The 14,266-nt window shown below is 39.3% G+C and overlaps 1 protein-coding gene across 5 annotated transcripts in view; it reads right to left on the reverse strand.

Moving 5' to 3' along the window:
• The window catches only part of LOC120529808 (arf-GAP with SH3 domain, ANK repeat and PH domain-containing protein 1-like), a 347,163-nt gene that overhangs the window by 31,559 nt on the left and 301,338 nt on the right, over window positions 1–14,266 (reverse strand). For all 5 annotated transcript variants that reach the window (XM_039753980.1, XM_039753979.1, XM_039753978.1 and 2 more), the window contains 4 exons: window positions 11,028–11,113; window positions 7,559–7,674; window positions 6,053–6,120; window positions 399–506 (listed from right to left, as the gene is read on the reverse strand). In XM_039753980.1, coding sequence (XP_039609914.1) covers window positions 399–506; window positions 6,053–6,120; window positions 7,559–7,674; window positions 11,028–11,113 — 378 coding nt within the window. The remainder of the gene's footprint in view (window positions 1–398; window positions 507–6,052; window positions 6,121–7,558; window positions 7,675–11,027; window positions 11,114–14,266) is intronic.

Here is a 14,266-nt window from a genome sequence, read left to right on the forward strand (position 1 = left end):
ATACAGTGCCTTTCCTATCGATCTATCTAATCATATACTGCCTTTCATTTCTATATATCTAACTAATCATATAGTGCCTCTAATATCTATCTATCTAATATATAGTGCATTTTCCTCTCTCTCTCTAATATATAGTGCCTTTCATATCTATCTGTCAAGTAGTGCCCTTCATTTCTATCGCTCTATGACGCACAACATAACCTAACGTCCCACTAAATATGGGAACATGCTTATATAATGTGTTAATATTAGTATGAGATGTTTGACTGTAGAAAGACTAGCCTCTTATCTGTATATATATATGTGACAGCATTATTTTTATTTATTTTTAATTATAATAAAACAGTAAAAACGTTAGCAAAATTCACGAGAAGCATCCATCCGTCCGTCCGCCATACCTTGTCATCTAAATCGTCGTCGCTCTCATCAATTTCTTCCATCCGCAGATTCCATTCATATTCTACATGAACATGGGGATTAAATTTTCCAGCTGAAGCTTCCACAAGCTGAGGCATTTAAAAATAGAAATCATGTAAGTTTCAAGATATTTTATTACACAGGTGTAGAAAACAAGCACATAATACCAGATTTATACGAGACACATAGTGACTGAAAACAGTGAACTTTATCAAGGGCAGCTTTTAGTTGTATGAAACTCTTGGTAAGTCATACACATTAATGTCTCTGTCAGAGCCCCTCAAATGTTCGGTTCCTTTGAAATGCCGGAAGTGGGCAGATGGTGTTCCACCAATTCTTTTTCAAAGTGGTGCAGTCTTACATGTCTTATCATGTGTGGAAAAAGGTGGATTCAAAAAGTATCCAGTAACCTTCACTTTTTCCACTTTTACTCTGTTGCAGCCTTGTGCTAAAAATGTTTCAATTAATTTTTTTCAAACAACACTCAAAATCCAGAGTGACAAAGAAAAACACAGGACTTTAGAAATGTTCGCTTAGTTACTGAATATAAAAAACACTTGAAACATCCCATTGACACAAAGTATTCAGACCCTTTGCTGTGACACTTGAAGTTTGTGTCTCGGGTGCATTTGATTCTTTTGATCATTGCCGAGATGTCTCAATAACGTGTTTGGAGTCCACTGCTGGTAAATTCAAAGGATTGCATTGATTAGGAAAGGCACACACCTGTTAATGGACGGTCCACCCATTGAGCAAAATCTAAGCCGTTCCTTCTTAATGAAGGAATTGCCTGCAAAGCTTAAGAGACAGGATTGTGTCAACGCACAGATCTGGGGAAGGTTACAGGAATATTCCAGCAGCATTGAAGGTTCCTAAGAGAACAGCTGCCTCCATAATTCTTAAACAGAAGAAGTCTGGAACATCTACAATGCTTTCTAGAGCTTGCTGTCCAGCCAACCTGAGCAAACTTAGGAGAAGGGCTGCGGTAAGGCCTTGTTCACACGGGCGTTAAGTTTTTGGATAAACGAACTTGCTCTGATCATCCTAGAGGTTTATGTTGCATTTTGTGGTGGTGATCGATTGACTTCTACACCGGCGTTCGTTTGTCTCTGTCTAACGCCAGCCTGCAGCCCAAATTGTAGTTTGTGTGTTAACCTGTGGAGCCAGTGTCGGAAACTGGATATGAAAGCCCTTGTCGTTTTATTTGAGGTGCCTCCTTTCAATATGGGCCATTTTGCTATGTTAGATATTAATCTTCTTGTTTTAAAAATACTCGTAATACGGCGTAGGGAGAGAAAAAATCGCCGCTACTGGGTTCATCCTCTGACTGCACAACGTGGGGTTAAAGGACTCCCACGCCTTGGCCTTCTTATAAGAATCACTATAGTCTGGTAAAGAGATGTCCCATATCAGCGGTCTCTGCTCCACTTCCTGCACGAGCTGGGCTGGATCAACCTCCTTCGACATTTTATTTTTCTTTTTTCCCGCATTTCCCTATGTATAGCATGTAGGATCATGGGATATATCCGGTCCTCCGAAGCGTAAAATAAACGCGCAGAAAACGAACTAGAAGCCGTTTCCTTGCGTTCGTTGGGTTTTGAACGCCAAGGAAAAGCTGCATGCAACGTTTTTTTTGATGCCGTATAAACGCGCTGCCGGACAAACGCACGTCACCAAAGCCCGTGTGAACACTCATTGACTCCTACGTGTAGAAAACACTCGGCGCTTGATCCGCGCTCACCGGACGCTACGAACGCAAAAAACGCTCGATTTTAACGCCCGTGTGAACAAGGCTTAAGAGAGGTGGCCAAAAACCCGTTTTTCACTCTGACCTGAGGGGATAAGGAAGAAACTTCCAGATAGACAACCATCACTGCAGCACCCTGCTAAACCAGGCTTAATGACAGAGTGGCCAGACAGATGCTACACCTCTACAAACGTCTGCCAGAAGTTTGCATAAAGGCAGACAGTCTTGGGCAGAAGTCTAAGGAAAGATGCCCAGACATCCTTTTTCCCCACCACCTCTTCCAACTCCTTCAGGGCCAAGACATTCCCAGTCCAGCTGACAGATACAATCTCTCCAGTGTGTCCTAGTTCTGCCCAGAGTTCTCCTCCTGGTTGGACATGCCCGAAACATCTGCACAGCAAGCCAACACTGAGGGCATTCCAGTCACAAGCCCAAACCACCATAAAGGCAATTAAGAGACTCTCAGGCTGTGAGAAACATGATTCTATAATCTGATCAAACCAAGATTAGCAGCATGTCTGGTAAAAACCAGGCAACATTCATCACTTGTGCAATTCCATTTCGGTGGTAAAGCATGGTGCTGGCAGCATAATGCTGTGGAGTTGTTTTTCAATGATAGGGGCTGGAAGACCAGTCATGGCTGATGGAAAGTCCTGGGAGTACAGAAGTTTAATGAAAACGCTCTGGATCTTCATCCTCCCAACAGGTCAATGAGCCGAAGCACAAAGTAAAAACAACACAGACGTCATTGTGGGACAACTCTGGGAATGTCCTTGAGTGGGCCTGCCAGAACCCGGGCATAAACTCAATCAAACATTTCTTGGAGGGACCTGAAAATACTGTAGCTGCCCACCTGGTCTGCAGAGAAGAATGGCAGAAGATCCCCAAATCCAGATATGTGAAGAAGGCTTTGGATTGGAATCAATGCTTAAGGGGCTTCAACTAAGAAGTTAGTAAAGGGTTGGAATACTTGTGTTATTGTGATTCAGTATTCCAGTTTTTTTTTACTTTTAATAAATTCGCAAACAGTTCTAAAATCCTGTTTCCTTCTTGCTGTTCTGGGGTATTGAGCGTTGTTTGATTTGAAGAAATAATTAATTTGAATAATTTTAGCATAAAACTGCAACATAACAAAGTTAGGAAAAAGTACATCGACTGTAATATAACAACCAATATTGATAAAAAAAAAGGTAAGGAGGCTTTGCTGTGAGTTTTCACTGATTGGTGTCTCTTGGTCAGAAAAATGTTAAATCCAGAGACATTTGCCAAATCTTACATATGACAGATTTGAAGAGAATTCTCACTGCAAATGCAGAACTACAGTACAAGAGAGAAACGAGCAAAACAGGGAAGATGGGATCCTCCAAGCGCCTGTTAGAGAGATAAGTGAACTGGAGAAGGTCAAACCTGACCGGGATGACAAGACTAACATGTGCCATCGTCTGCCTTTTAAGTAGCCCTCATTAAAACTGATGCGGGTGTTTCTGGGTGACAATCCTTGAGACTTTAACTTTCTCAAGCAATTAAATTATTGAGGTTTTCTTTCAGTGGAGAAGCACATATTAGAACAGAGAGAGTTTAAAATGCTCCTAAAGACAACGACTGATCTACACACTGCTAGGGAACTCTCCAGCTATTTGAGCGTTTACTTGTCAATGAACACAAAATTCCCAACGGAGGGCTCGTTTCTCAATACCGGTGTGGTGAGAAGTTAAGCAAAATGGCAAATTTTATTGGCTAACTAGAAAGATTACGATATGCAAGCTTTCGAGGCAACTCAGGCCCCATCTTACCTGAAGAAGAAACCTGAGTTACCGCAAAAGTTGCATATCGTAATCTTTCTAGCTGGCCAATCAAAGGTGTAATTTTGCTTGACTTCTCACCACATCCATAATGGCTGACACGGTACAACACCCCAGTACTCAAAACTGGTGTAAACAGCATTCAACCCATCAAAAAGTCTTATTACTTTCACCTTAGTTTTGTAGTTTGCAACTGTGTGAAGACCTGTGCCGACAAATACAACAGTTACAAATAACTCCTTATAGTTTATTCTAGTATGTTCTTGAGGCTTGTTTACTGCCCTTTTATAGATAATGCCTGTGTTTCTTGTAGATCCATATAGCCATTCTTTGTATTATCTACACAATTTACTATATCCGTCCATTATCCAACCTGCTATATCCTAACTACAGGGTCACGGAGGTATGCTGGAGCCAATCCCAGCCAACACAGGCCGCAAGGCAGGAAACAAACCTAGGGACTAGGGACAATTTAGAATCGCCAATCCACCTAACCTGCATGTCTTTGGACTGCGGGAGGAAACCCACGCAGACACGGGGAGAACATGCAGACTCCACGCTGGGAGGACCTGGGAAGCGAACCCGGGTCTCCTAACTGCGAGGCAGCAGCGCTACCCACTGTGCCACCCCAATTTACTATATGTAAGAGCTAAAGTTATAAAGTTAATGCTTTAAGTTAAACTCATATTAGTGTTTCCTTAATTTGAATAGAATGTTTTGTTCTTTCCTAGCTATAGATTATGGGATAGCCTTTTACATGAGACAGAACCTTCTTAGTTCTACCTGCATTACAGTGAGTTAATTAAGTCAGTGTGTTTAGAATTAGTCTCATTGTTAGCATGGGCTGAAAGACCCACTTAGAAATGGCTCAACTGTATTAGAAAACGTTAAATAAGCCTTAAACAGAACTTTTCTTAAAACCAGAACTTTTATTGACTTTGCAATATCAACTTTTTCTCTGTTTTTGTGTGCACTGTTTTACTTTGAATTTTGACTAAAGCTTTAAAAAAATGCGAATCATTTTAACGTGTCAAGCTATTGCTAGAATCCTACGAAGCAAACTAAAGCTGCCGAACTTGGGTAATTTTGGGTAAACGCAGCTACACTACTGTATAGAATAAAACACTAAGGTCTGTATGTCCAGTCCCTCTGGGCAATCTGATTGGTCAGTTTGGCTTTTGTGATGTGAAGAAAGAGGAAGTGCGAGTGAGTGTGAGACGTAAAGGCGTATGAGGCATGCCAACAGTGTCGCCTTCAAAGATGACAAGTATGAAAACGGTCAGGAGGCGCGCAAGGTGCCTCAAAAACAACGAAAGAGTCCGTGAAGCAGGCTTTAGGAGATTGCACTCGAGAGCAGGAGCGCCGGTGAAAGAGTGTAAAGGCACAAGACACACGCCGAGAGAGTCGCCTTCAAAGACAGCAAATGTAAAACCAGACAGGAGGTGAGAAAGGCGTCTCAAAGATAATAAGAGTTTGAGAAGCAGGCATTATGGGAACATGCACGAGAGAGAGAGGGAGAGAGCACAGAGGCGTTCAGACCAACAGGAATACTTAGGAAGGGCAAGAGAGAGCAAATCTATTTTTAAGCCTCCTGTTGCCTGTCTTTAAAAGTTACCGAAAATAAATTCTGACATTCGACTCAATTTCATTTTCTGCTATGGCCTTATGTTCATCAATAGGGATATTCTGGATATTTCCTATTTAGAAGGAAATGGTCAAACCATACACTCAATTTGTGTGTTTGTCGATATTGTGGCATTCGTAATCAAGTCTAGAAGCTGTAACATTTTTGTCACCCAGTTTTCATTATCGTCTGAACGCTGATTTAAAAAAACAAAACAAAAACTGAACTGTAATTGTTCTCATGTCCCGTATATGCTATTAAATCAAAAAGTGCTGACATTAACAAAGCAAACATTAACGGACATGAAACGTTTTCTTGTAACAATTTCCACTCAGTTAATCAGTAGACTCTACTCTTGTGCATCAGTCCCGTCGTCCTCTGCCATCCTTCTGCCTACTTATTTATTTAACTGGCACATAATAAACGGCATTTAAGACACTCGACAACAATGCTGGATCTTACTGGCTCTTCACATTGTGGATTTCGTAGCCTTTTAGCAATGTCCAGTGCAGTCTCTCCATTCTGGTTAGCTGTAAGAGTGTAAAAAAAAATAGCAATTTTAGTGTTACCAACTTTTGCATTCATTTTATTTTACACATTACGCCATTCTATAACTTATGCTTGTTAGTTTTCTTACGGCATTTTCACACATAGTTCATTTTGAGCATTTTTATTTTTTTTAAATCTGAACAACTGCCCCTGTAGTCTTGTCATTTAGGTAGATGTGGACACACTAATCACACTCTAGTGTGGACTAAAACAACCACATTTTAAAAACGGTTGTCTCAGTGTTGTAGCAAGTGAACCCTGGAGTAGTTTGTGTGAGGTATGAATGTGATCTGACATGGGACTGCTCTGACCACAGGAAATACTGTGCGTTAGGGAGACATTTGTAAGTGCTGCACCAGTTCTGCTGGTAATTAGGAAATGTCAGCCTAGAACTGCTCACAAATACCAGTCAATCCCAGCACCACTTCAGAGCTGCTTTACTCTCTCAAAAACAGATCAAATAGCATTGGACCACATCACCAAAATAAATAAATAGCTAATAAATCACTTTGAGGATCGGATCGTTCAAACCACATACAGAGGTAGTGTGAAACGAATATCCAGTGTGGCTGATGATCAATCCCCCAAGGTGCACTGGCACAGCTCTTGTCAACACTTCATATTAATATTTTCCAGGGAAAAATAAAAGAAGTCCATGACATATCCCAAGTTTCTTATGTGAAACGTAACCAAACTAACTGGAGATTAAAACAAACTAAATAATTACCATCTCCTGATTAAGGACAAAGCAAAGGGACTTCAAATGTGTGATGCCTTTAAATGTTAAGTTTGTTTCCTGGCATAAGCCACAGACATGTGGAACAAGTGACCAAGTAGTGCGGTGGACAGCAGGACTTTAGGGACCTTCAAAGCTGGACTTGATGTTACCTTTTGTTCTTCTTCCGGTTATCTGTGGTGGCGATCTGTGCCACCACCACCTGATCAAAGCACCATGATGTCCCTACATTGATGGATTAAAGGCCAGAAGTCCGCATGACCATCATCATCAAGTTCTTCCATGAGAACCCTGAATACCATGAGGACTACAATGAGAATGCCTAGAGGGGGCTGGGTGGTCTCGTGGCCTCAGACCCCCTGCAGATTTTATTTTTTTCTCCAGCCGTCTGGAGTTTTTGTGTTTTTTCTGTCCTCAAGGGCCATCGGACCTTACTTTTATTCTGTGTTCATTAGTGTTCCCTAATTCTATTTCCTTATTTATTTTGTCTTTTTTTCTCTTTCGTCATTATGTAAAGCACTTTGAGCTCATCATCTGTATGAAAATGTGCAACAGAAATAAATGTTGTTGCTGTTGTTTAGAGAAATTAGGTGGATAGGACTGAATGGCCTGCTCTAAACCACTTTGGTCCCCAGAATCTCTAGAAATCGTCCTGCTTGAGGCTTCAAACACAGGATACTTACTGATATCTGTAGCTGGCTTGCCCCTCAGGAGGAGTTTTAAACATTCGTGTTTCTCATAAATACAACAATAGTGTAGAGCCGTGTTTCCCTTTGAGGTTTGCTTATCTAAGTTGCCACTGTGGGGGGAAAAATTAAAAATAATTTAATGAATACAGAAAATGAAAAGAGGGAAAAACTTTAAATTTAAATGGAATATGTTGTTTATACTATAATGTGCTTATTTCTACAGTTTACCAACACACATTTCTGATATTCGTACATAGCTGAAAACTCTCAAACGATATTATTTAAGGTTAAACACAAAATCACGCTCACACCACGGACCTCAAATACTGATTTAAAGAAAGGGAAATTTCACTTTCAGCCTAAACTAGAAAGGACAATAAAACACAACTGAAAGTTGCATGTAAAAATATGAAGTTTCTTGAGTTCTTACAAATCATGACGTGCACAAATAATCAACTACTTAATATTTGCAAAAGGATCTTCCAGACTGTGTGTACTTCAGTCAATAATTTGACTACCCTTATCATATACCAAATTATTTTGTTTGAGATTTCCTTTTGCAAATTTTCCTTCTGAATATACCAGAATTAGGTTTCTAATGATATTTTGTAATTGTTTTTTTCATAACTGTGTTCTGGTTTTATGAATCTGTCTCTTAACTATTTTTAGGACAACCTGAGAACAAATGTGCGCAATGACCAAGAACAGCAGCCATACTGGCGGAGTAACACAGGTTGAGTATCCCAAATCCAAGGGTTCCATCTAATTCTTTTTTTAAACTGATGAGTGAATGTGAACAAAATACATACATAGAGTATGTCAAATGGAGTTACTCACTGTGAATCTTACGAGCCGTGTGGTCCCCTGTGAATCATCTCAAATCATGACGCTGCAACCGGGAATGAGCACCCTAAGCATCGGGATAGATAACTCTGCAGCAGTTTTTATATGCTGTGCCAGGGGCGTTGGCAAATAACACCTCTGCGGCATTTCAAAAGTGCTGCATGGCACTCACACGTGTGTGTGTGTATATTTTGTGTATATATATATATATATATATATATATATCCTTCTATATAAAAGCGGTCGGGTGACCTTCCGTCCGTGAGTGCTACGCGGGCGCAGAGTTTCACACACGCCCCGTGCATTGTGGGATTTGTAGTTTCGTTTCTCCAGGTAAAAGATGATTTTCTACTCCAGACTGTGCGATATCTTCTTCTTCTTTCTTGCTATATAAAAGCGGTCGGGATTGTCCTTCCGTCCCGTGAGAGGAAAGCGTAGCGGTATTCCGCTTATCACAGACTTACTAGGAAGCGACATGATGTGAGCAGAGTTCGGGTGCTCCCATCGTTCCCTTGCTTTTGTGCGCAATGCACCGGAAAAATAGACAAAATTATGTCTCTGGAAATAATTAATGTTGATGGAGTACAAATGTCTCACCGCGTAGTAAATATCAGGAGGGTTCAAAAGCGACCTCAATATAGAAAAAAGTTTAAATTTCATCACAAAAATAACAGAAACTACGAGTATTAAAGTAATACCGCTCAAATGCAATATAACCAAATTAATGAGTTTGTATAAAATATCAAATTGATCTACATATTGAATTGCCTTAAGAAGTGGTCAACTTAAAAGTTGGTTCAGCCTAGTATGTATATACAGTATATATATATATATATATATATATATATATATATATATATATATATATACATACATACATACACCGTATTTACGTGTGTACCACGCACGCATTTCTTCCCGAAAATTAGCATTAGAAAATCAGATGTGCGTCATACACGAAGAAATGTAATTCTGTAATGTTTACTTCTTCTGCTTGGGTTCGCTCGCTCGCTCTTGTTTTTGAACCAGTTTGGTGTTGTCATTCAGCATGGATAGTAGCAAGCGTTTATGTTCCTTCACGGCGGGAGAGAAACTAAAAGTGATTTTGGAAGCAGAGAAGATAGGAAATCGGGCATATAAATATTTTTTTAATATATTTACTAGCTGTGTAAGCTTGTGCTGTAAAAAGCGCAGGGTCCTAGAAACTATTGAAATCGTCAGAAAAAAAAAATGAAATGTCAGGTGATCAAAAGATTCTTCACAGGTTTTGTTTTGCCAATGTGCTCACCTTGTTTGTGTATTAGCGGCGGAAGGAATAGTAAAAGGGATACCATTTGCCAATGTGCCCGTCTTGCTCCTGTATTAGCCGCTAGGCGAGTGACTCTCTGTTCGGAGGTTTCGTTTTACCAATGTGTTTGCCGCGCTAGTGTATTAGCGGCGGCAGGAAGAGTAAAAGGGATACCGTTTGCTGATGTGCTCGCCTTGCTCCTGTATTAACCACTAAGCGAGTGACTCTCTCTTCGGAGGTTTCGTTTTTCCAATGTGCTCACCGCACTGGAGTATCCGCGGAGGTAGAGCCCTTATCCCAACTCCACCTCTCACTTCCAGGCTGGACAGACACACACACTTCCACGCGTAGAAGTTTATATATAAGGTACATTTATTAAAAGGATGTCATAGTGGAAAATTCCACACCTGAGGTCAAATTTCTACAACTGAAAGTTTCATGTCGAGTTGTGTACACAAAATTTCTGTTCTTTGATACAAGAGGGCAGCATTGGCCCTCTTAAAAGGGAGCTAAAATACTGCAGTCTGGACATCATATTCATCACTTTAGAGGTTTAATATGTTTGTCATGTCAACACACATTAAAATAACAGTGATTTTAATTATTATAGGTGTGACTTAATATGTACAGTAGCTGGTTTGGCTTCACTTCCTTACTTGATCAAAGGTGCCCCCACAATATCTCATAATATATCTGTAAATATTCCAAAATCTGAAAATATACAAATTCCAACATACTTCTGGTTCCAAGCATTTTGGATTAGGGATACTCAACCAGTACTGAGTGCCTATGAGCAGGCCCTGCATACAGTGACTGAAAATAGCAAAAATAACCCAAATCTAAGCCTCGTCAACACTAAGTAGAAATTAATAAAAAGAGTAAACCTCAATTTAATTCATTTGTCCTATGCACTGTAGAGCAGCACCATTGTCTGCTGCTCTACTGGACTCTAGAAACTTTTTCTCTGAAATCCAGACATGGTTCCTTTCTTGATGGGATCCTTGCTATGTGTGTCTTGTGAGGAGAGGGTTTTGCGTCAATAAAGCAGCACAGAACTATTAGTTTGATAAAATGACTACACTGAATCAGGACAGCACACTTGGCATATCATACTCACCAGTTCTGGTCAGAGCGAAGTAAACATGAGAATATGCCAGAAACGCTTTCTTTTAAGTTGTCGCTTGTAAAATCTAAAACAGGTTTTGCTGAACTTGATTTTTTCTTATAACATTGTATCAATATTTTCCTGAATTAACTTAACATTTGTACTTAGCATTTAGCTCAATTTTCATTATCATGTCATGTTTATTCATATTTTTATTTTATGCTCACCTATTCTGTACCAAAAAGTCAACGAGATGGAGTGAAGTCTGATCAGCAGTCCGCACAGAGAGATGAAGGGCCGTCTCTCCAGGCTCCTATTAATATACAAATATGGCTTATTCCATGAGAATTCATTACGGCAGAGCTAATAAACTACAAAGAGCAAATACAATCATAAACTCAACAAACAGAGTTAATTTCTTGCGTTCATTTTATGGATTTAAAAATTCAAATAAAACTCAAATTAAAAATTCACTTTGTAAAACAACAAAACATGAAACTCTATCAGAGCTTCTGACAGTAAAGGCCACACTCTACAAAGTAACGCCATAGGATACGATTCACATCTGCTCTCATACTGTAAGTTGAGAATTTGTTCTTCTTGGATTCCATAATTGCAACAATTTCATGCTGGGTTGGAACCATGGATGCTACTACTGCTGCTTACTGTGTTTCATGAATGAATGTTTAATCCTAATAAACACAATGGCTCACTGAATAACTGAACCATTGGTACGGCAAGTAAGCTGGGCAGAACTATTGGGTTTTGTGTCGTTCCCTCTACTGAGATCCTATATATGATGAAACTTTTGAAACTCTCTATGTTAAAATGTTGGTATTTTTCAAGTCAAAGTTATTTCTTCACTAACATGGCATTCATTCAAATGCCAGGCGTAATTGTGTTGTAAAGTTAGGTACTTTCCATAGATTGAAAAAAAATATCTTGCCTATTCTGGCTATTTACAATTGAGGGCATGGGGCAAGGAAAAGCTTAAAATTTTAGCAAATACGTCAGTTTTTCAAGCCAAGTCAGTTATCGAGTATTGATCCATGTCTTCTGTGCTAGTGACATATGTTTGTGACAACAAAAGTGATCTGGAAATGCTCTTGACATTTATTCTGGTTGCTATACTGACTGACTGAGGAGATCGTTCTTCCCTCACACTATGCGACTCTTCAATTCCACCCTGGTGGTAAACGTTAACATTATACAAAGTTATTGTCTGTTATACCTGCATTGTTATCACTCTTTAATTTAATATTGTTCTTCATCAGTATGCTGCTGCTGGAGTATGGGAATTTACCCTGTGGGCTTAATAAAGTATCTATCTATCTATTTATCTATCTATCTTTGTCACAGTAAGGATACATTTTCTATTGCTTTTGCAAATTCCCACATAAATACGGAAGTAAATCAAAACAATACCAACCATGACGCATGAAACACTTACTGAAATCTGGTCTGTCGAAGAGGTGAAAGGTTGTTGCCCAGGAAGACCAAGTGCTGAGCTGTGCACATGGCTGGTCTTCTTTTAAAATGGCTGAATGTCATAATATTGATGTGTTTTAGATAGATAGATAGATAGATAGATAGATAGATAGATAGATAGATAGATAGATAGATAGATAGATAGATAGATAGATAGATAGATAGATACTTTATTAATCCCAAGGGAAATTCACATAATCCAGCAGCAGTATACTGATACAAAGAAACAATATTAAATTAAATAGTAATAAAATGAAAAAATTAAAATAAAATTAATGTTCGCATTTACTCCCCCGGGTGGAATTGAAGAGTCGCATAGTGTGGGGTCTCCTCAGTCTGTCACTGAAGCTACTCCTCTGTCTGGAGATGATCCTGTTCAGTGGATGCAGTGGATTCTTCATGATTGACAGGAGTTTGCTTAATGCCCGTCGCTCTGCCACAGAAGTTAAACTGTCCAACTTTACTCCTACAATAGAGCCTGCCTTCTTAACAAGTGTGTCCAGGCGTGAGGCGTCTTTCATCTTTATGCTGCCACCCCAGCACACCACCGTAGAAGAGGGCGCCACAACAGTCTGGTAGAACATCTGCAGCATCTTACTGCAGATGTTGAAGGATGCCAACCTTCTCAGAAAGTATAGTCGGCTCTGACCTTTCTTACATAGAGCATCAGTATTGGCAGTCCAGTCCAACATTTCCATTTATGGTTAATCAGCTTCTATCTTGTTCTTCATGTGTTTTAATAAATCTGCATTTATATGGGTACCAGTTCTGTATTTTATTCTAAAATGACATGTATAAACTACCCTACAATGTGTGTGTAATTGTAGACCAATACTTGACAACTGTCTTAGCTTGAAAAATGGATGTATTTGGTACGTTTTTATGCTTTTTCTGCATGCCCCATAGACTGCAATGTAAAGCGCGTCCAGGCAAGCTATATTTTTAAAGTGATTAAACGTAAGAACACAATTTCAAGAGGCAAATGCACATACATACACCATTGTGGTGGAGAAATAACTTTGACTTGAAAAAACACCAAACTTACTTATCCATTAAGTCGGGTTAACTGTACTACACAGGCAAGATTTCATGAAATCCAATCAGCAGTTTTTGGTGTTGGCCCTCCCATTGTGACACCAAACAACAATTGAAATTCTTGAAACTCCACAAAGCCTACATTTTAAATTGCATGAACAATAACGTAAACACAACATTTTGTCAAAGTACATACAGCTGTTTCTGAGTGAGTCCCCCAATCAAACTACAGATAACTCCACTACCCTGCCACTGTGAGAAGAGCCAAAATAATATACGAAATTCACTGTTGATGGATGAAGAGTTTTGCCGTTATAATGCAGTGTCGGTTTTGCTCCAAACCCCCTTTTGCTCGATGGAATTTTAGAAAGGCTTGAGACTCGACATTTTAAGATGTCCCTTTAACGCCACCTACATTACAACCACCCATTTTCATCCCGATTAAATTTTTGAAAGTCCACGTAGCCTGATTTTTAAGCATTTTGTAAAAATTGGTTCAGCTATTTTTCCGTGATTGGTTAAAATGACAATCTTGATGTGCAAAATGGATGAACAACATCAAGACAGACAGAGGGTGTTATCATTTAGGAGGCCTCTAAGCCAGGGTCTGTGACATTACTTTTGATTTTCTCTTTTTACAATTTTAACTGACTATAGTTAATTCATTAATTCAGGGACATATTGTTGGTTTCCATTTATGGTTAATCAGCTTCTATCTTGTTCTTCATGTGTTTTAATAAATCTGCATTTATATGGGTACCAGTTCTGTATTTAGTAATTACAGTAGTAGAAGCTGTACTTGTAAATTAAGAGAAAATTGTTCATGGTGCTCCAGGCCTGCATGCAGTGAAGTATATAATAAGTTATACTGTACTGTATTTTATTTATATATGAAATGTAGTTTTACTTCATAGAGGAGTCTCCAATCCCACCAGCAAGCTTT

The sequence above is a fragment of the Polypterus senegalus genome, chromosome 5, assembly GCF_016835505.1.
Source record: "Polypterus senegalus isolate Bchr_013 chromosome 5, ASM1683550v1, whole genome shotgun sequence".
Classification (NCBI taxonomy): domain Eukaryota; kingdom Metazoa; phylum Chordata; class Cladistia; order Polypteriformes; family Polypteridae; genus Polypterus; species Polypterus senegalus.